General features: G+C 44.5%; 1 protein-coding gene across 9 annotated transcripts in view; it reads right to left on the bottom strand.

Moving 5' to 3' along the window:
• PPIP5K1 (diphosphoinositol pentakisphosphate kinase 1) overlaps positions 1 to 23,173 on the bottom strand; it is a 1,319,084-nt gene that overhangs the window by 406,423 nt on the left and 889,488 nt on the right. For all 9 annotated transcript variants that reach the window (XM_086958191.1, XM_086958195.1, XM_086958197.1 and 6 more), the window contains 2 exons: positions 21,914 to 22,055; positions 17,461 to 17,684 (listed from right to left, as the gene is read on the bottom strand). In XM_086958191.1, the coding sequence (XP_086814317.1) occupies positions 17,461 to 17,684; positions 21,914 to 22,055 (366 nt within the window). The remainder of the gene's footprint in view (positions 1 to 17,460; positions 17,685 to 21,913; positions 22,056 to 23,173) is intronic.

The following is a 23,173-nucleotide window of genomic DNA, read 5'->3' as shown; positions in this document are numbered from 1 at the left end:
CCTTTTACTTGAACTGTACTGTCCATAGACGTTGTTACGCATCTCGCGTGTGAGTTCACACTCTGCACACGCGTTCCGTGGGCCTCCTATTACTTACTTAAAGTTAGGATAGTGTAGTCCCAGCGATCCTACAGCCTCTGGACAGCTCCATTACTTCTATCGACTTTCACATTCCACTTACTTAGTATATGGTTTGTTGTGCCCCTAGGGCAACATTGTAATTGTGCGACTTAAACAAATTTTTCCTAAGAGTCTTGTCATGTGCTTAGCCCTCTGATCTCATAAAGAGTACAGAGGTGTTTGTTAGTTAATAAATATCGTGTTTATTTTCATAACTACCGGTGTGGTGTCCTTTCATTTGGTATTCAAGGGGTTATATGTGGTAAAACAGCTGGCTCCACATGCCAAAAGAGTTTAGCCTAAGACTGCTTTGTCCATGCTACCATTAGGATAGCTGGTCTAAGGTTGACTTACAACCAATCACCATAAGGGTTGTTTGGACTGATACAAGGTGATCACTAGAATTAGTGAGCATCATATATCAGGCCAACTTCTCACAATGTGCAGCTCTGGTTGGTGCTGGCGTTTTCTTACTAGGTGGGGAGATAGATCTGACCTTCTGGAGCATGGATGCCTCTTTCTGGGTGGCTGCTGTGTCGATGAGACTGAGAAATGGCAGAATGGTGGACCGTTCTTTGCTGTTTGGTGTCGGTAAGCTGCAGTGCAGTGGCTACTCTGCTCCAAGGGATATTTCTGGCAATTTGCCAAGTGCTGGCAGTCCACCAGGGTTGTTGGTAGCTGCATAGTGGCAGGACGAGTCAGTTTATCACAATTGTCAGGACAGGTGCAGGCAGGCAGGGTTTGGCGCCATAAGCACGCAGCTGGTCTCTAGTTCTCGCTTTCTACACTCTTTTTTGTTTTCTTCTTGTCAATGAGCACCTTACCTTTGCAAAGACTACACCCCCAATATGACCATCTCCTGTGGGGAGTGGGCATAACCCTAACTCACTGTTAATAATTTCCCTAAAAACCAAGATGGTGGAATTTTACTTTTCGTGTGGAGGTAGGCGACCTTAGGAGTGCAACTAACTTGATAGTGCACACACCTTCTGACTACCTAAATTTCTCACCTGTCCTGGTGCCATATAGGCACTGGGATGGGGTGGAATTGCCCCTGTCTGGGGTAAGCCGGAATTGCATATCGAAGGCGGCAGAGGTCTTTGAATCTTCCTGCCATGATATGCTGATTACTAGCTATCCTGCTTGAGGAGGTGACAACACCTTCCACCAGAGCAGGCATTGTTTCTACCCTCAGAGAGCATGGGCTCTCACCTGCTGCGGGTCAACAACCTGTCGGTGGTGGCAGGCTTGCCTACACCAGTTAGCTATTACACTAGAGGGTGGTAGGTTTTCAGGGGGCACCTTTAAGATGCCCTCTGGGTGCATGTTTTAATAAATCCACTACTAGCATCAGTAGGGATTTATCAAGACAAGGTGTTTGATACCAAACAGCATGTGTTTCAATAAAGCGGTCATGCATCTGGGAAACTCGTAATGACCAGTGCCCAGTACATGTACTCAAGATAGATTCAATGTCCACGTGTACTATCTAGCAATTGAACTAGACCGCACAGACGCATATCTGCTCATGCAGATATGTCCACACATGAAATTTAATGCAGCCTTAATTAGGGCTGTAAGACCTGCTGTAGGGGTGACCTACATATTTTGCATACAGTATTGAGGGATATGTCACACAGGGTATGTGGCATGTTGTGTTTTCACTTTTGTCTGCACCATTTCACACGGACTGCATTTTCAGTCTGCATGAGTTTGGTGGTGAGTACCTCATAATGGCACAAAACATGCTGCAGCCCCTCGGAACCCTCTTTAGTACCTCTGCCCTAGGTACCAGCAAAATCATATATTAGGGAATTGCAGGGGGTGCTAAAGGTCTTGCCAATTGTGGAACACTTGCACAGGTTCCTTTTTTTCGGAACAGAACACTGGTACTGGGGACTTGGTCAGCAGGAACCTAGTGCACTTCAGCCAGGTTGCATCCAATACCAGGCAAACAATGGGGTTGACCATGTCAGAAAGGGAACTGTCCTACACTTCCCATTCCCTTTGGTATCTTGATAAGCTCTGGTGCCACCAGCTGGAAAAGGGTGTTGTTTAAGGAGGAGGAGGAAGATGAGTGAGTGGGTTGAGAGGCTGGGTCCTGTGGAATGTATGTCAGTACCCGCAATACAGAACCTAAAAATGCACTGGTCTGTAGTAATCTGCTTGCACTCCAGCACAAATCTAGCTGTTTCATGTAGAGGAGTCTACCCATCAAAAATATTCATTATGAAATGCATATCTACAATACTCTAGATTGTCCCCCAGAATCCAGTGAATTTCACCTTGTAGTATCTTTTGAGATGTACTCCAGGGCACATCAAGCAGGTAATAGTCACCCATATCCACAAAAAGGATCCACCTCCAATCATTTTTCCCTAAAAGCAATGATAAAATCAAGTGTACACGCAAAAAAAATAATTACCTCTACACAGTGAGAGGGCATTGAAAAATCGGGGTTCTACTGTTCAGAAAGTTCTCAGAAGAGATGTGGGAAGTCAAAAAAACTGATAAGGGTTTAAAAGAAATAAGATAAGGCTTTATTTAAGGGAGAGAAACAACTCTTGCTTGTGGGCAATCTTTTTCACAGAAGATGCTGAAATATAAATCATATAAACTGTGACAAGCAAAAGTATGACAGTGAGACAAATCTGTCAGCAGAAATTGTGTACACTACATTGAGGATAGAGGAAAATCTAAATCAGTGCACATATCTCAACTACAGGCATTCTGAAGCTTCTGAAAAAGTACTTTATATAAGGGAACATGATTCATTTGTCATACTCATCTTGGTTGCTTGCATTCCACAAAATGTCAATGGCATTTCTAGCTGCTGAATCTGTATAAGGCCACATTCCCTCAACTTTTGGAACATGGAAGCAATTTCCATTGGGGATGGCACCCAAGTGGAAGGAAACATTTCCAGGGAGAGGATAGAAATATGGGAGCATAACCCTTGAGGATCAGCTAGGATTCCAGAGATCTGCTGTGATGGACTCACACTTGGGCAAAAAGTGAGTAACACTATCCCCAACCGTAGGTAACACTATTCCCACCCAGAAGCTGATGCTGGAGGGATGGCAAATCAAACCAGCTCTGAAGCTACATCATCAGCAGAAAAAAATGATACTGGAGCTGTTGCTGTTGTTGCAAAAGAATGTTTGTGTGGTCTAAACCAGATCAGAGGGATGATGCTGCTGAAGTGTTGATACTCCTGATGGAACTGCTTGACTAAGGAGGTCAGACCCAGTGAGTGAGCCACGCCGCAACTGTTGTGAAATTCTTCAAAAATCTTTTACCAAACAGTCTTTTCCCATCAAAAGGTATATCCATTATTAGTGCAGGAAGGATGTCCATAGAAAATACACCAAAGCAGATCTAGGGCTGCCAGTGTAGTGTCAAAGCTGCAAGCCCAGAATGCTGGTGGTATCCAAGCCACACTCCAGAATCTGTCTTAGGCATGTAGGAAATCTTTGACGACCTTGGAAAACTGACCTTTCATAACTATTGGGAGGTAAGTCACAGCAGCATGTCATTTTCCACAGAGGGTGAATGTACCATCCTGGGAGGCAAGTGGCACTAACAGCACAAAGAATCAGACTTGTCGAAGCAAAAATGTTGCACCTATGAGGCCAACTATTTCTGACTTACACTTCAGTTGTCATGTACGGCAAACATTAGTGTTTAGTTTTGATGAAGATGGGTGAACCACCAAACTCTCTAGAGAAAGATGGATGGACAACAATTTTAGGCCAGATAGCACAAGCCTATAACACTAGCCAATATACCTGTGGACCATCTTACCTGAAAGTAGCTTTTGCCAGGCAGCCAGCATCATTACTAGTAGAGCTTTAATTTAAAAAAAACACAAGTGAAGCTCCAGAACTGCTCTGGGCTCTGGAAAGAGGTCTGGAAGAGGAAGGTCTTCAAAATAAACATTAACCTTCTCTCTAGGTACTCAAAAGACTTCCTTCGACTTTGAGGTATGAGGAGGTGAAGAACTTGTCTCTGAGACTGGAAATGAAGACTGTGTTAGCTTACTGACTTTGTGTGCTTACTGTGTCAAAGCCATATCGGTATTTAAAATAGACTACCTGCACCAAGCACTGGCTGCTCTTTATATAAATGGAGTCAAACAATACCTGAGGATCTTCAACTACCCTGATACACAGCAGAATTCACCAAGTATTCTACCTAGTAATCACTCTTACTTTATATGTAACTATTAATACAGAACAAAACTGCACAAATTGTTAATGTAATTTCCTTTCAGCAGGCACTTATGCCTAGAAATAGCCTTGTGAATTGGGGGTAAGGGGAGTCAAGTGAAGTCAAGTCAGATGAACTTATTAAGCACACATATCACCATAGGGTCTCATGGCGCTAGCGGAAACTCAGTGGAGACTGACAGTCGGAGTAGCAGCAATTATGGTTGGTCGAATAGCCAAGTTTTTATATTTTTTCGAAAAAGCTTGTGGTCCACGATTAAAAAGAGATGAGATGGCAGTTTGTTCCAAAAAGCATGTGCGAGAAAGATCGACCGCCGCTTCTAGCAGTGCGGAATCTACGAGGGGCAAGAAGACATTTAGAACTGGACATAAGCGTCCAACTTGGTTGATACCAACCTAGTTTCTTAGCCACGTAACGTGGCTCAGTTCCATACATACTCCTTTGAACAAGACAAAGGATTTTAAAGCGACAACGCTTTTTTATCGGGAGCCGATGGAGGATCTTCAAACTAGGCCCTGATGGAGCTCTTGCAGGAAGGTTTAACACTAGTCTAGCCGCTGTGTCCTGCAATACTTGAAGCCTGGGGTAGTGCTCCTCATTTATGGAGGCTAACAGGGCATTACCATAGTCAATACGGCTAATAATAAGTCCCTGGACCAGCGGTTTCCTGGATTCAATAGGAAACCATTGAAAACTGCCATAACAAATGCCGATTATGTGACAAAAATAGCTTTTCATAGACTGCTGATTGTCAAGGATAACTCAAAGATTTACTACTACAGATTTGGGCGATGGACACAGGCCCAATATTTGGACCAGTGTTCATCTGCCTTACCAAAAAGGATGACCTCTGTCTTAATCCGTTTAGCTGTAAGTGATTAGTACACATCCAATGAACAATATGGGTCATGCAGTCTTTAAAACAAACCCTTGTGTCAAAGGGGTCAGGGCCTAGGGTAATCAGTAGTTGTGTGTCATTAGCATATGACACCACTTCAAAACCGTAGGACCCTATTACCCTGGCCAGAGGTGTCACATTCAGATTAAAAAGCATAGGACTTAGGATAGAACCCTGAGCGACTCCTATGCTTACCGATCGATGGCACAAGGCCCGGGTGCCAACTCGTACTGTGGTTGTTCGGTCCATTAGATCATTTCTGAACCAGTCGAGGGCCTTGCCCCTGACACCCACCTCCAATAGCTGCTATTCTAAGATGCCATGTGAAATGGCGTCAAACGAGGCTGACAAATCCAACAGGACGAGCATGGCTGACTGCTCATTGTCTAAGGCAACTCTAATGTTGTCTACCACCTCCACCAAAGACGTTTCGGTATTGTGTGATGCCCTGCACCCTGACTGTGATGGTTCAAGGAGTCCATGACTCTCCAAATGGATGGTAAGTTGTTTATTTATCAAGGATTCGAGTACCTTTCCGGAATATGGGAGCAACAAAATAGGCCAATAGTTGTTGGGTTCCTTTAAATCAGCAGAGGGTTTTTTCAGGATGGGCTTGACCTGTGCTGCTTGCCATCCAACTGGTATCTTTGCTTGGGCTAGTGACATATTGAATAGGTCAGTAATCTTACCTTTAAGCACAGGGGCAATAGTTGGAAAGAAGTGTGGTGAGAAGGGATCAACTGGAGAACCTGATTTGATCTTTGCCAGAGCGATTGAGACTTCATCTAAGGTAAACATAGTGAGTTCTTCTAAGAGGAGGGGGTAAGTGATCCAGATTAGTGGCTGAATTTTTATCAGGATTAATTTTTGGATCGTAGACTGGAAAGGATCTATGGATAGATTTGATCTTTTCATCAAAAAATGTTGACAGCGATGGTATATTGGTGTTCTGGGCAGAGGCAGGAGTTGTAAACTCCTTTAGTATTTTATAACGTTTCGTATTGGAGTCAGCGGCTTTATTGATCCAGTCAATGAAATACAGCTTTTTGACGTGTCTATTGCTATCTAAGTACTCAATGAATCTGCTTGTATTTTTGACAACCTTCTATGGTCGTACTTTTTCTCCATCTACGCTCAGGCGTTCCTACTAGACATTTTCATGGCTTTCAAAGCTTCTGTGAACCAGGGTGAGTCTCTAGGCCTGACCTTCACCCTTGACAAAGGTGCTACTGTGTTCAAGGCCGATGAGATTGCGTCCTCAACGGCCATTACAGCATCATCAATGTTTTCAATGTGTACTAATTGTGGAGAATTAAGTGAGCTGAAAAAGTAGCTAGTGTAAATTTACGCCATGGCCTTCTCCATAAGAATTCAGTGATTGGAAAGGATTTGTTAGTGTCTATTGGTAGAGAGAAATTTAGCCGATTGTGATCCGACCAAAGCAGGGGGAAGGGGGATTCGACTTCAACCTTGGTTGAGTTGGTAAACAAAAGGTCAAGAGTTTGGCCATGTAAACAATGGGATTCTATCAATGTGAGTGGTGACTAATTTCATGTGATTTTGTATATTTCTCTAAACTCGTGAATACACTGCAAGGTGAAAATTAGGCCTCTCTGTGGGTGCCTCTATGAGGGCACTGTGTGTTTTTAAAATACCCCTCACACACTATGAATCCCATAGTGTCATTCTCCCATCATTGTGGTCTTATCGTCCATCTACGGGGCGGGGCGCGTTTCGACCTACGAGTGACGCGGGAGCACTTATATTTTTGACAAAAGGCTATGTGATGTGATGAGGATAGTGATATGTGCTAGGGAGTGTAGGGACCTATTTACGTGAATGGTAGTGTAAAAAAAGGGTTACAAATTCCCTGGCTAGTCGAAAAAATTAACTTTAATGGTTTCGCAAGCCTGGAACATTAAAAAGGGGGTTAGTAAGTAGAATTACAAGTGTGGTCTACTTTGTCGACATGACATGTTTCATAGGCAGACCCCTCCTGCCTACTCATCAGGACCTCTGTTGATCCCTACAAAAATACTCAATTCTAAACTAAATGTTAAATGCCTATGGTCCTAAAACTTAACAGCAAAAATTGACTGCTAGGTTTAGCCTCAGGGCTTAAGTTGGCCCTTAGTGAGACATTATCTTGAAAAATGACCTAATATGGTCTATTTGAAGCGTGATGATAGGGCCTCATGAGCCTGCGTCTTAGGGTGATTAGTTGACTGGTTAGTGACCGCATGCCTAATCTGGCTTTATTCCATACCTTTCAGCAGCTCCGTAGACCACATCTACGGAGCTGCTGAAGGGTATGGAATTTTAATGTTCCCAGCTTGCGAAACCATTAAAGTTAATTTTTTCGACTAGCCAGGGAATTTTTAATCCTTTTTTTATACTACCATTCACGTAAATGGGTCCCTACACTCCCTAACACATATCACTATCCTCATCACATCACAGAGCCTTTTGTCAAAAATATAAGTGCTCCCGCGTCACTCGTAGGTCGAAGCATGCCCCGCCTCGTAGAGGGACTGGAAGACGATGGGAGAATGACACTATGGGATTCATAGTGTGTGAGGGGTATTTTAAAAACACACAGTGCCCTCATTCTGCCACCCGCAGAGAGGCCTAATTTTCACATTGCAGTGTATTTACGAGTTTAGAGAAATATACAAAATCACATGGTGAAATTAGTCACCACTCACATTGATAGAATCCCATTGTTTACAAGTCTAGCTCAGGAGGGTGATTCTATCATCCCATCTCCTCTACACTTCCCCAATTGATTTTTTGGATCAAGAGTTTGGCCAGCCTGATGCGTGGGACCCACCACCATCTGGGCTAGTCATAGAGTGTTAAAATTTGCCCCTAGTTTACTAATGTTGGGTCAGTTAACAGCTCTGCATGATAATTAAATCACCAATTAGAAAAGAAATTCTGAAGCTAGTACATGTGGGGCAATAGTTTCCAGTAAGTGGTTTATAAAATTAGTTTTCTGGCGTGGAGGCCTATAAACTAAGGCTCTTCTCCAGGTTCCTTATGATTTAGTGTCCATTTTAAAAATACAAATTTTGGACATTTCTGTGGTTGAGGTGTCCAAAGTGGTGATGCCAAATCCCTCCCTGGTGGCTATCACAATCCCGGCTCCTTTTTTGGTTTCTACATCTAATCTAATCTAATTAGATGATATTCTGCGGGAAATGCGGTTGCCACATTAGGGGAAGCATGTTCATGGAGCCAAGATTCCTTAATAAAATAGATATCTGGTTTCTCTTGCTCCAAGATGCTCCATATTTCCAAATCATGCTACGGGATCGACCAAGCATTAAAATAGAGCCCCTTTAATTGATTGAGAATCTCAGTGGTATCACTAGCGTTAATTACTTGAGATACGGGGAGAGGAATATACTTATTGGAAGTGGTGTCTGTAGCTGAATTAGAGATGGCGGTGTATGCCAGCGAATTTATGAGGCAATCGGGTGTACTGATAGCTGACGAATTTAGTTGTTTAAGTTCCTGGCTTGAATAATGCAAAGTTGCTTGATAATATCAAGTTGTAGCTTGAGAAGAAAAGATATGTCAGTACAGAAAGATACATAGCGGATGTACATAAATGCTCTACTGCTCAATGTTTTATTTTGCTTTGCAACCGCCCATTGGATGATTTATGAGAACATGCAACTGATTGCATAACAAACACAACTGCATAACAATACTGACCTAGAGGTGACATATTTCTTATTGCAAATATGCTTGGCAGTGACACATCATTAACTTCATAAAGATGGTCAGAATTTAGAGTGAAGAAAAAAGACTTGCTATGTGTATTTTATGACATTCATTTAGTGTCTTCAACTGGTTTCCGTGTAAATGTAAAACAATCAAATCGCAGTAGGTTCTGTCTAAACCAACAGTGAAAATAGACCACAAAAACAACCCTTTCCTTTCAGTCGGGAACTGAAATACTCTGTAATGATCATTAAACAAGAAAGACTTGTGAATTTCCGCAGTTCTGTGTGCAATTATAACTCCTTCAATATACAGCCAAACATATTCGATGCTGCGTGGTGTTGGTTGAGTTGGACCAGCTATTTAAGGAAAAGAGGAAGTATGTAAAATATAATTTCACTAAAGAACAACATGAGACACTGAATGTACTAGCTAAACGGGATGATATTTGCATCAAACCCGCCGACAAAGGGGGGAGCATAATAGTACAGGATAAACCTGACTATGATAAGGAGGCGTTACACCAACTGAGCAATACTCTCCACTACACCACAACACCAAACTTAGGGGTGACCCTACAGAAATGATCAGAAAGGAAATATTGAATCAATCAATCAATCATAGCATTTGTATAGCGCACTACTCACCCGGAGGGTCTCAAGGCGCTTGGGAGGGGGGGTCCGCTACTGCTCGAACAGCCAGGTCTTGAACTGCTTCCTGAAGGCGAGGTGGTTTTGGGTCAGGCGGAGGTGGGTCGGGAGGGAGTTCCAGGTCTTGGCGTCCAGATAGGAGAAGGACCTTCCTCCTGTAGTGGCTCTTCGGATGCGGGGGACGGCGGCGAGGGCGTGGCTGGTCGATCGGAGCTGGTGTGTGGGAGGCGGCTGTTGAGGTATCTCGGGCCTTGGTTGTGTAGGGCTTTGTGTGCGTGGGTGAGGAGCCGGAAGGTGATTCTCTTGTTGACCGGGAGCCAGTGCAGGTTTCTCAGGTGTCCGGAGATGTGGCTGTGTCGGGGGATGTCGAGGATGAGTCTCGCTGAGGCGTTCTGGATACGCTGGAGTCTCTTCTGGAGCTTGGCGGTGGTTCCGGCGTAGAGGGCGTTGCCGTAGTCCAGTCGGCTTGTGACGAGGCCTGGGTGACCGTCTTCCTGGTCTCGGTGGGGATCCACCGGTAGATCTTACGTAGCATGCGCAGGATATTGAAGCAGGACGAGGAGACGGCGTTGAGTTGTCTGGTCATGGAGAGGGAGGTGTCCAGGATGAAGCCCAGGTTGCGTGCGTGGTCTGTGAGTTTGGGTGCGGTGCCCAGGGCGGGGGGCCACCAGGAGTCGTCCCAGGCGGAGGGCGAGGAGCCCAGGATGAGGACTTCCGTCTTGTCTGAGTTCAGTTTCAGGCGGCTGGTCATCATCCACTCGGCTACGTCTTTCATCCCTTCGTGTAGGTGGACTCTGGCGGTGGCGGGGTCGTTGGTGAGGGAGAGGATCAGCTGGGTGTCGTCGGCGTAGGAGATGATGTTGAGGTTGTGTTGGCGTGCGATGGCCGCAAGGGGGCTCATGTAGACATTGAAGAGGGTGGGGCTGAGCAAGGAGCCCTGAGGAACGCCGCAGATGACTTCAGTGGCCTCTGATTTGAACGGGGGTAGGCGGGCTCTCTGTGTTCTTCCAGCGAGGAAGGAGATGATCCACTCCAGTGCCTTCTCCTGGATACCGACGTTGCTGAGGCGCTGCACTAGGGTGCAGTGGCAGACAGTGTCGAATGCCGCGGAGAGGTCTAGGAGGATGAGGGCCGCTGTTTCTCCGTTGTCGAGCAGGGCTCGGATGTCATCAGTGGCTGCGATGAGGGCGGTCTCGGTGCTGTGGTTGGCCCGGAAGCCAGACTGTGAGAGGTCGAGGGATCCATTTGTCTCAAGGAAGGCGGACAGTTGCTTGTTGACGGTCTTCTCCATGACTTTGGCTGGGAACGGGAGGAGCGAGATGGGGCGGTAGTTTTTGAGCTCGGTGGGGTCCGCTGTTGGTTTCTTCAGTAGAGCGCTGAGTTCGGCGTGCTTCCAGCTCTCTGGGAAGGAGGCGGTGTCAAAGGAGGTGTTGATGATGTTCCGCAGGTGGGGTGCGATGACCGCGTCGGCCTTGTTGAAGACGTGGTGAGGGCAGGGGTCGGTAGGAGATCCGGAGTGGATGGAGTTCATAGTGCGGATGGTGTCTTCGGTGCTGATCGGGGTCCAGGCGCGGAGGGTGGTGGTGGGGGGCGTTGGTGCGGTCGTGGGGAGCGTAGGTTGAGTGCTGAAGCTGTTGTGTATGTCAGCGATCTTGTTGTGGAAGTAGGAGACGAGGGAGTTGCAGAGGTCTTGAGATGGGGTGATGTCGTTGTTTCCGGCGTTGGGGTTGGAGAGCTCTTTCACGATGTTGAAATGTTCCTTGCTGTTGTGTGCGTTGATGTCCAGTCGTTCTTTGAATGCGGTTTTCTAGGTGGCGTGGATCAGTTGATGGTGCTTTCGGGTGGCGAGCTTGAGGGTGGTCATGTTGTCCGGGGTTGGGTCTCTTGGCCAGGCTCTCTCGAGGGCTCGGCAGTTCATCTTGGAGCTCTTGAGTTCGTCGGTGAACCATGGGGCTTTCTTGCTGCCGGGCCTGTTAGGCGGGGCCCTCATTGGGGCGAGGTCGTCTGCGCAGTTGTTGATCCATTTCATGAGGTTGGCGGCGGCCTGGCTGGGGTTGGCAGAGCTAGTGGGAGGGTGCTGGCTCAGGGATGCGGCGAGCTGGTTGGCTGTGATCTTGTTCCAGTTTCTTCGTGCAACCTGTTGCTGGTGGTGGTGGATCGTGTTCTTTCTGAAGCTGAAGTGGATGCAGCTTTGGTCCGTCCAGTGGAGTCCGGTGGCGTGGCTGAAGGTGATGTCCTTGCTGGATGAGAAGACAGGGTCAAGTGTGTGTCCGGCGTAGTGGGTGGGGGTGGTCACCAGCTGCTTGAGACTGAGGTTGGTGAGGTTGTCCAGCAGGGTGGTGGTGTTGCAGTCGTTGTTGTTCTCCAGGTGGAAGTTGAGGTCCCCGAGGAGGATGTAGTCAGCGGAGGGGAGGGCGTGCGGGCTGATTAAGTCGGCGATGTCTTCGCTGAATTGTGTGCGTGGTCCCGGGGGTCTGTAGATGAGGGTGCCTCTGAGGGTGGTATTGGGGTCGGTGTGGATCTGGAAGTGCAGGTGTTCGGCGGGTGCGAGGGTGGGGGGGTCGTCGGTGTTGGTCGTGATGCGGATGGTGTTCCTGTGGATGATGGCGATGCCTCCGCCCGTCTGGTTGGTGCGGTCCCTCCGGGTGATCTTGTAGCCCTCCGGGATGGCGATGGCGATGTCGGGCGCTGAAGAGGCGTTCATCCATGTTTCTGTGAGGAAGGCAACGTCTGGAGATGTGGTGTCGAGGAGGTTCCAGAGTTCGACGGCGTGTCTGTGGACGGAGCGGGTGTTGAGCAGGATGCACTTGAGGTGGTTGCTGCTGGTGTTCGGCTTGGTGGGTGCTGGTGTAGTGCAGGTCCGGTTGCAGGTGTACTTGCAGGAGTGGCAGCTGAAGGGTCCGTGGGTGCGTCTCGGGGTGGCTCGGTAGCATCCCGGGATTCGGCCGGTGTTGAGTGAGTGGAGTTCGGTGGAGTTGTAGGTCAGGCGGGTGGGCTGGCGTCTGCGCGGACCAGGGGGTCTGGTGCTGGGCTCGGTCCAGGCGCGGACGGGCGCAGACGGGCTTACCTTTGGCGCACCTTCAGCTCTCAATCGGTGCTCCCGCTGCGCGCGTCCGCTGCGCGGTCGCTCTGGGGGCGTCATAAGTGAGGTGCCGGGAGGGCGGGTCAGCTGGGTGGCGGGAGCGGGGTGGCCAATGGGCAGGAGGGGGGCGGAGTCGGCAGAGGTCTGTGGCGGGAAGGAGGTCTGAGGGCGGCTCAGCGGCGGCTGGGTCGTCCGGCGGACGGGAGGAGACACAAGGAAGGGGGAGGGCAGCAGAGGGGGGAAAGGGGTACACAGAGGGCAAACAGGCAAAATAGAAGGGAAAAATAAACGAGTGTAGCAGCAGAGGGGAAAAAGAAAACAACGAAGGCAACAACGAGGCAGCAGGAGGGGGAAAGTTACAGAAGGCAGCAATGAGGCAAGGCAGCAACGAGGCAGCAGAGCAGGGCTCAGGCAGGCAGTGGGCTCAGGCAGGCAGCGGGCAGGAGCAGCGGAGTGGGGGCGACCTCGCCTGGTGAAGGCCCAGCGGTGACTACAACCAAGGAGGGACTGGATGGGATGTGGTTAAGCCAAAAATAATATGAGTACCTAAATAAGAAAGATTTTACGATTCCAGCATTTTACACACTCCCCAAAATTCATAAGAGCGAACAACACCCCCCCCGGAAGACCTATTGTGGGTGTGGGTCAGTACTGCAACCCTTGGCGGAGTATGTGGACTTTTTATAAAACCTTTGGTGCCACTTACTAAATCTTATACGAAGGACAGCATTAGTGTAATAAATGCTTTGGAAGGGGTACCATTCGATCCCAATAATAACATCCTAGTAACTATGGATATTGAGAGTCTATACTCGAACATTCCACAGAATGAGGCACTGAACATTCTTGAGAAAGTCTTAGAGACCCAGATCCGCCCTATGCAAGTACCTGTGGATTTTGTTATTAAGTGTGCTAAAATAGCTCTTGGACGCAATTATTTCCTATTTAATTAAGACTTCTATGGCCAACGAAAAGGAGTGGCGATGGGAGCGATTTTCGCCCCAGATATAGCCAATCTGTATGTGGCAGACTTTGAGGATAAGATCATTTATAATAACAATCCATTTGAAACACATATAAAAAGGTACCTTGGGTACATAGATGATATCTGTTTAATATGGGAGGGTCCGGAGGATCATATATTGTCATTCCATGCATGGCTAAATGAGCAAAATAACAACTTACATTTCACTACTGAACACAGTAACCAATCCATACATTTTCTTGACCTTAGCATCAGAAATGACAATGGCAATCTAGTGGTAGATCTTTACACGAAACCCACATCTCGTAATACTCTGTTGAAATACTCACGCCACCATCCTAGAAATCTGCGCGATAACCTCCCTTTTGGTCAATTTTTGAGAATCAAACGCAATTGTACCAAAAGGCAGGATTATTTCAGAGAAGCTAAAATCCTCCAACTGAAACTAAGTGCCAGACAATATTCCTATAGATTGGTTATATGGGCTCTTAAACGTGCATGGTACTACGATCGGACAGCACTTTTAGATGAGAACAAAAGAAAGGATAAGGCTGAAAACACCATTGCTTGTGTGACTACCTTCGGAACAGAGTCCAACCAGATTAAGAAAATCATATCAAGAAATTGGCATCTTATACAGAAAGTTGAGCCACAGTTAAGTTTCCCTCGATTTGCATTTAAGAGAGCTAGAAACCTTTGCGACCATCTGGTGAAAACCTATAGGGAGCCATACGTGAATACCATACATAACCAATGGGGGTTGGCACCGGTTGTGGGTCATTATCCATGTGAACAGTGTGTAGTATGTGATACTACCACAGTAACAAAAGCATGTGTGCTAAATGGAAAGCAAGTTGTGTTGAAACACTTTCAATTGTCTGACGAAGAACGTCATTTACTGTATACAATGTCCCTGCAGTTTGACATACATTGGAAAGACCACACAAGAAGTGAAAAAAAGAATAGCCCAGCATCAATCACGTATTAGATGCAAGGTACTGACAGCACCACTAGTAGAACACTTCATTCATAAATCACATGGCCCGAAAGATATGAAATGGTTTGTACTGGAGGTCGTAAAGGGCTCTAAAAGAAGGACCAATGTAGATCGTCTGCTAACATTAAAAGAAAACAGATGGATATGGACAGGTAGGACTATGGAACATGGGTTAAACCAGTATGTGGGTTGGCATAGTCTGGCGACCCTGTGATGTATTTGAAGTCACTGCACATAATGTGAGAGTTCTGGCTATGAAGTATCTTTAATCTTGACTGTAAATATGTAGGTATTCTTTGACTGGTCCCTTTGAGATGGATTATACCCCTGTTAGGTAGTCATCCATTGTCCCACTCACTTTTGGGTATAGAGGTACCATATGTGGATAATCCTTTAGTAATTGTTATAGTGTAGGTGTATTTGTATAGTGAATCTAGTGAATATATTTTTAAATTTCTACCGCTCCCACCCGAGTGTTGGGTTTAATATAATCACTTTCACCCTTCCAAGATGGCCACCGCCAGTTTGTACACGTTGTTGACCATATACGCATGCGTGAACTCCACGAGGTTTTGTTGTCCGTACTCCCGCAGTTGGTGAGAGTAGACGCTGACTGAGAATGACGAGGAATGTTTCCCGTCGCTAGCGGGGCATACAAGTAAGTACCGCTTGTGGGTACGAGTTGGTATTAGAGGTGTTGAGTGTTACCCTTAGTTGGCTCGACTATTATCTTACTGTGGACGCCCCTGTTTCTATCTTACAGATGAGATGGTATGCGTTAGAATTTCTACAGCGGAGTTATACCCGTTTTGATTCGTACTTTGTTGACAACATTGTGGAGGTAAGCTTCGCTCCCAGTATTATGATGGTATTTTATGGGTCAACTGGTCATAGGACATACTGATTGGGCATGTTTGTACTTATACAGGAGTACGTCTGAACTTATTTGGTCTTTGTTGCGAAGCCTTATTTGAATTGGAAGACTTGGGTGATTAAGACCTGTTCCGTGAGTATTAAACACCCCGATGGGGCCGTGAGTTGTGTAGATTGTTTTAGATTGTCACACTGGGTGTGGTGACGGTTATTTAATGTTAGCAGACAATAGAGTATATTGGACATAAGTGGCTGGATCTAATGTACTTAATGTGTATATATTGTATATATTTTTGTAGATATCTTGTGCAACATATAGTCCTGAGGATTATTATTATTATGTTTCTTATATAGCGCCTGAATCGACCCCCGAAGGGGTATCTCCGCGCTTGCCTTGGGAACCCGTCCTGGCTTTTCCCTGTGAGATAGCCCCTACAGGGCATCCCCAAGGTGAAAGCCAGGCATCCCGCCACGGGGGGGCCGTTGTCGAGATTAAGCAAACTTAATGCCCAGAGTTGCAGAGTGTGAACCCATGATTAGGTCAGGCACCGAAGCGAGAATTATCGAGTCCATGGACATTTGAGCTCAAGACCCTGCCGCGTCGGGAATTGAACCCTGGTCCCGGGTCTGACCTCTGCTTCAGGGTCTGCCTGCTCTAACCAGTGAGCCACACTTCTCCAGGATGGTCTTGGTGGGAATTATACGTTAAAGACCGAAACGTCGACGCCTTTATACCGCTTGGCTTACAATCACCAACAAAAGGATTTGTAAAATGAATCGATGGATTAGCTGACTGATGTTACAGGAGCACTTTATGTATATATATGTATAATACATATCGTACCAACGGTATAATACGCTACTGAAAAGCTGTATTGAATATGGTAGTGTTTTCTGTTGCCTAGTCTTTGTATTAATTTTTGTAATGAGTCACAACATATATTTGTTTCAAGTGTGATATAAAGTTGAACAGAGATACCACGTTTCTTATGTTCCCTTTCAATTGATGTACATATATATGACATAACATGAAATGAGTAATGATATGAAATAATTCCTCAAGGTGCATTTCTCTATTAAACTTACGTTACCCAGTTCCTTGGGGATTATTGGGTTGCCCTCTTCTAGTGACCGGGATCGACCAAGCATTAAAATAGAGCCCCTCTAATTGATTGAGAATCTCAGTGGTATCACTGGCGTTAATTACTTGAGATACGGGGAGAGGAATATACTTATTGGAAGTGGTGTCTGTAGCTGAATTAGAGATGGCGGTGTATGCCAGCGAATTTATGAGGCAATCAGGTGTACTGATAGCTGACGAATTTAGTTGTTTAAGTTCATGGCTTGAATAATGCATAGTTGCTTGATAATATCAAGTTGTAGCTTGAGAAGAAAAGATATGTCAGTACAGAAAGATACATAGCGGATGTACATAAATGCTCTACTGTTCAATGTTTTATTTTGCTTTGCAACCGCCCATTGGATGATTTATGAGAACATGCAACTGATTGCATAACAAACACAACTGCATAACAATACTGACCTAGAGGTGACATATTTCTTATTGCAAATATGCTTGGCAGTGACACATCATTAACTTCATAAAGATGGTCAGAATTTAGAGTGAAGAAAAAAGACTTGCTATGTGTATTTTATGAAATTCATTTAGTGTCTTCAACTGGTTTCCGTGTAAATGTAAAGCAATCAAATTGCAGTAGGTTCTGTCTAAACCAACAGTGAATATAGACCACAAAAACAACCCTTTCCTTTCAGTCGGGAACTGAAATACTCTGTAATGATCATTAAACAAGAAAGACTTGTGAATTTCCGCAGTTCTGTGTGCAATTATAACTCCTTCAATATACAGCCAAACATATTCGATGCTGCAAGTATTACCTGGGGGATTATCATGTCTGCCAGCGCTTTAGAGAGCTTGAAGAGTTCTTCAGTGCCTTCCAGCTTCAAGGCGCTGTTGTGCTGAACATCGTACTTAATGCAGTCATAGATATCTGGAATCTTGCTAATGTCATAACGTCCATTCTTCATGCGAAAATCTCGCTCCAGTTTGGTCCAGCGCTGCAACATCAACTCTAGAGTCTCACTGTGGTATAGCTGTAGGTCTGAGCAAGTAAGTATAAGAGAGACAAAAGCAAAACTGCAGTGAAGTTTGAGTACCATAATGAAAAATGCCCAAAAGTTAAATGCATCTTACCAAATTGAGGAATTTCAGTACAATGAACGGTATACCCTAACTATCAATAAACTTTGTAGACATAGATTAGATGACTTACCCCTCAGTACATTGGATCCATTGCTGCAGACCATAATGAACGTCAGGCTTTCCTTCACAATTTGACTATTCATTGTATCCACTCTCACAACATGTGTTGGGTGATGCATGTATGTTGGTAGGTGTGTATACAGTAATACTATAGCAGAAACCTAACCAAAAGGTAGCAAGTGCTGTACAGGGTCAAATAAGAGGAGAAAGTCAATGAGTGACAGGAGAGGTTGCTGGGTTATAGATGCTTAATGCATTGCGATGCGATGTTGTTTAAAAAGGTGAGTTGTCAACTCTCATCTAATTTGGAGCAGCATTGGGGCGTTATTGATGGATACAGGGATGATGACCCAGACCCTCGGTGCATATATGAAAAGGCCTGCTGCCTTGTTTTTACATTTCTACCCTTCTTTGTCAGCAGTCTGATGGCATCGTGGCTGCAGGGTGCAGCGAGCCACCAACTATGCTGAGCCTATCTACAAGGTAAGTGGTGGTGCGGGCCGTGATTTTGAAGGTGGTACAGTGCTAGCAAGGGAAGCTAATGGAGTTCCATCAGGAGATGGTAGAATTAAAATATAAGGGCCACATGTATTAAGCATTTCTGAGTTCACAAATGGGCCAATCCCCAGAATCAATAGGCAAATAAAGCTTTTCACAAGTATGAAACCCTATTTTGCGATTCGGTAACCTGTTACTGAATCGCAAAATGGGTTTGGCGATCTGGTGTTTTGAAGGGGAGTGTTTACCGAATTGTAACGGTATGTATGAATTTTTTGTGACCGTTAATGCGATCACAAAACATTCGATTCCACCGCCAACTACAAGTTGGTGGTCACCCATTCACAAACAGGAAGCGGTCCTCAAGGGACACTTCCCCTTGGGGAATGCTTGCAAAAACTTTAAGAACAAATGGAAGGTGAACTATTCATTTTTCTTTTTTTTTTTTAAATGCAAACCGTTTTCCTTTACGGAAAACAGGCTGCATTTACAAAAAATTGCTTTATTTTAAAGAAATCACTGATATGGTGGTCTGCTGACCCCAGCGTGCCACCATCCCCGTGATTTTAGCGATTTAAAGGGGGTAGCAAATTGCGACCTACCTCATTAATATTAATGAGCTAGGTCGATTTGCAACCACCAACAAATCGCTAAATGAAATTCTTAAAGTTTCAAACATTTGTAGTAGCGATAACTTAATTGCGATTATCTGAAAATCACAATTAGGTCATCGCTATTGCAAATGTTGCTACATGTGGCCCTTAATGAGTATGCCTGGAGCATTAGTGGCAGCAATTTTAAGTCTTACATCCACAAAGTACATCTATCTTAGCTGCAGAGATGCAAATAATTATATGTGCTGATAAATCAAACAAGTCGAGGGATAGAATTAAATTCCTCAGTTAAGTCAACGGAGATCACAGTTCAGATAAATAACGCAAACCTTTCACTCAGTATAAAAGTTGAGTCTAGGAAATAGTGTATTACCTAAAACAATTGTTTTGCACCGTGAACTTTGTCTACATTTATATGCTGTGCATTATTCTGCCATCTAGTGGTTAGGTCTGGAATTTTGCTTGAAATAAATAATTTTGCTTGAAGTGAACAAAGTTTATCTATGGATAGCGATCATAGATGGAGTTTTTAGGTTTCACTATGATGCCTGAGAACATAGCCAACATCTTCGGAATGTTTTTCCCATATTCTAGTAGCAGGAGTCGCTGTAAACTTGAACTACATCCAAAAAAGAGATGGATTGAAGAAAATTAGGGTGGTGGGATGAGACGCACTCACTCAATATGTTTTGCAGAAAATACAAGCACGGAAATCTGCTGTTGTATGAAATAGAATAACGTGCTCCTACTTTTTCCAGAAGAGGAAATATAACAGCCTTTATCCAGTGAGTTAACACAATGGTTGTATATAGAGAAGCAATGGAAACTTCCAAAACAAGAGGGTTCAAAGAGTGTTAACAACCAGATGGAAAATCTTTATATGCAAAGAGTTAAACGGTGACCTCAATTCAACAGATTATAAAATCCCATCCAGATCTTCCAGTGATATCGGTAAAAAAGCGATTACCCCGTTGAGAAGAAAATAGAGGTCTAATTACTCTTGTTCTCTTACATTTTCTTACTGCCTTTTTTTCTTGTGGGGTTGTACCCAAGGCCAGCATTTCATTCAATTTCCCTCGTAATAATTTCAATCTAAAAATTCAGATTCTAGTTCTATTTTAAATGTTTTATTTAGAGTTGGAGGATATTACAGGGCTTTACATCTAGGAGTTATTTTCTAATGAAGAAACATTAACTACAATAATGAGACAGGAAAGGCCCCAAGAGCTGGGAGAAGCACTGTCAAACGTGATAACAGCGAAGGACCACGAACCACCTGGAGTAAACTATTTTATCGGCTTAGACTTTAGAAGATTACTTGAACACCAACCAGCCTTAAAGATTGTACTTTTATATATAAGCACACCCTCTGACTTTATAACCCTGCTTATTCCTTTCCTTATTTTTAGATACTGAACACATTTGCTGTTTACATTACTTTATGCTACAAATATCTTCCTTTTCCACCAGTGGTCTTCTTAGTTGAATAACACCTCTTACATCAAATTCCTAAACTGAGTTCAGAATGAGAAGATTGGAATAAAGAAGGAATGAGTAAGCAGTGGGAGGAAAATAACTTCAACTTTTTAAACGGGAAAAATCTGCAGACAGCTAAAAGCCTTTAGGATCGCAGGCAGATCTAATAACCAGGCAGAATCAGGGAGTACTAAGTAGAAGCAGAGGCGTGGAAGCCTTCTGCAGTAGGCAACAAGTTAGCGAATCGATACTGCGAAGCGGCCGTCAAACTGCACTACCTCCTTTAATAATGTGATATGAGGAATGACCTGGAAGAGGAACTAGAAAATAACGGGAAATGAACTATCTCCATTTTGGGTTTATGAAGGGGTGCGGATAGATATAAGCACGCAGGATCTGGAACAACCTCACACATCCATCAGGATTGCCCCAACGCTGCTTCAATTTAGGAGAGAGTTCAAGGCGCACCTCTTTAAAGAGCAGAAGGGCCTGATTTAGAGTTTGTTACTCCGCCACAAACGCGGTGGATATCCCATCCACCGTATTACGAGTCCATTATATCTTATGGCACATGTAATAGGGCGGACGGGATATCCATCATATTTGCGATGGAATAACTAGTCCGCCAAACTCTAAATCAGGCCCGTAATCACAATGCATTAACCATCTGCATCCGAGCTCCAAATCCTCTTACTAGCTGTTTGAATGCTTTGAGCATGTCCAGCACTCCACTGTCTTTCGGCTAGGGTTCATGCTGGAGAAATACCATATACATACATACATACATACATATAGATATAAAAAAGTAATTTCAGGCACGGACGAGTAAAATATAAAAAGGTATGGTCCAGATCCAAGACACCTTTAATCCCAATGGAAAGAAATAAATCAGCCAAGACCGCTGACATCGGGGGCCAAGGAACATTCGCAAGAAGACATGTCCACACCCATGCTCAAGCAGGGCGAACCGCACGCCTCAGCCAGAATCCGGACTCACAAGGCTAGAGACATCGGCTTACCACGCCGAGGAGCGGACAAGGATGCACACGGTAAGTAATGGTGTGTGAGGAGGTGAATTAAACCCGCTCTCACAATTCAAACTGGTAAGACATGCGACAAGTACGCCTACTCGTTTTACCTTCAATTTCACGGTCACGTTCTTTGGCACAGCTTTAAAATGCAGCTAACAGTTACTCTGCTCTCGCTGTAAGTCATGTATATAACTTTAATATGCCTTCTCTGACGCCGTTCCCAGCATCCCTCTCTTCTGTACCTTCTACATTTGTCTCTTGTTTCGACACATAGCTCACACTAATATTCCATGGACTTGTCTACAGTTTTTTTTTAGCTAACCACCTGTTTCTAAATAGGTCATTCAATAGATTTTCCATGCAAAAATACTATGGATGTATTTTCAATACCCTACATATACAAGTGCAGACTAAATAAATATACACAGGACACTAGAACCACTGCTTACCTGCAGACTTGGGGTCTTCCAACCTTTTCTGGATCTGTAAGGTGAGGCTCTCGATCAGCGAGAACACACTGTCGCATGTCTTCACAGGGTTTTTGATGCAGTTCATTGAGTTAAGCAGGGAGCTGCTGCCTGTTGGAGTTAACTATACAGAAAGAAAAGGATAGAGCGTCCTTAGTCTTATATGTTTATATAATGTTTGAGCTCTGCCTGAAACAGCTAACTCTGTCTGCAGGGCAGAAACAACGAATGTTAGAAGTTCACTTTACCATTATTTTACCTACGAGTTGACATGTGCAGCAGGACCCGTACTACAGGTTTTCTTTTTTTAACACTCCATAGCGTGCTCATTTTTCAGAAATAGTGGTTTAAAAAAATGATATGGCTCACCAAAAGGTGTTCAATGTACCCCTACTATTTCTGAGGAAAAAAAAATATAGTAATATAGGAAGTAATATTGGTTCTTCAACATGGCTATTTTTTAATTTATAAACTCAAGATTACCTCAGTGCATTTGTACAGAAAATATGTCAGCAGCAGGTAACATTTTCTGTCTTTTGAAAGAGACAATTAGAAATAAACTAGTCATTAGTGAAATACATGTATGAACACCAATTTAAGATATCAAAAAAGTAAAACCAAAGAAAGACATGGTCCTCCTATTCAAAAGCTTTCTGTGTGTAAACTGTAACATTGCCATTTTAAGAACTGTAATGCCCATGGGTGCACTGTATAATAAATTAGACTATTCATTTGTGACAAACCTGATCTAAAAATTCAGCTTTAGAAATGATTTGGCCTTTTGAGGGTTAGAAAAGGCTATTTGAATTTGCGGAAGGGGTGTCTACCAGACAAGGCGTACCTGAAGGTAAGTAACTTGTTCATCTGATAGAGACTTCTAGTCACAGATTCTTTACCTTAGAAAAGATACCCAAGCAATACCTCCCCGGAGGTGGATCGACAAAAACAGCTTTTCGACCACAAAGTCCTGCAGGACTGAACTAATAATGTGCCTCTCAAGACGGACCTGACTATCCAAGCAGTAGTGCTTGGTAAACATGTGCAGAATATGCCAACATTTCTGCCTGTCAGATGCCCAGGACAGGAACTCCGCAAACTAAAGCAGTGGTAACAGCTATGGCTCTGGTGGAATGAGCACACAAGGAGTGCAGGTTTGGGTGCAGAACCCTCTGATTTGATGCTTCAGAACATCCTCCTAAAGAGGCAGCCTGACTAGAGAACCAATGTTCTTGCTCGGCATAA

The sequence above is a fragment of the Lissotriton vulgaris genome, chromosome 2_1 (genome assembly GCF_964263255.1).
Source record: "Lissotriton vulgaris chromosome 2_1, aLisVul1.2, whole genome shotgun sequence".
Taxonomy (NCBI): domain Eukaryota; kingdom Metazoa; phylum Chordata; class Amphibia; order Caudata; family Salamandridae; genus Lissotriton; species Lissotriton vulgaris.
Note: the sequence above shows the minus strand (reverse complement) of the source record. Positions and strands in the feature narration are given on the sequence as shown.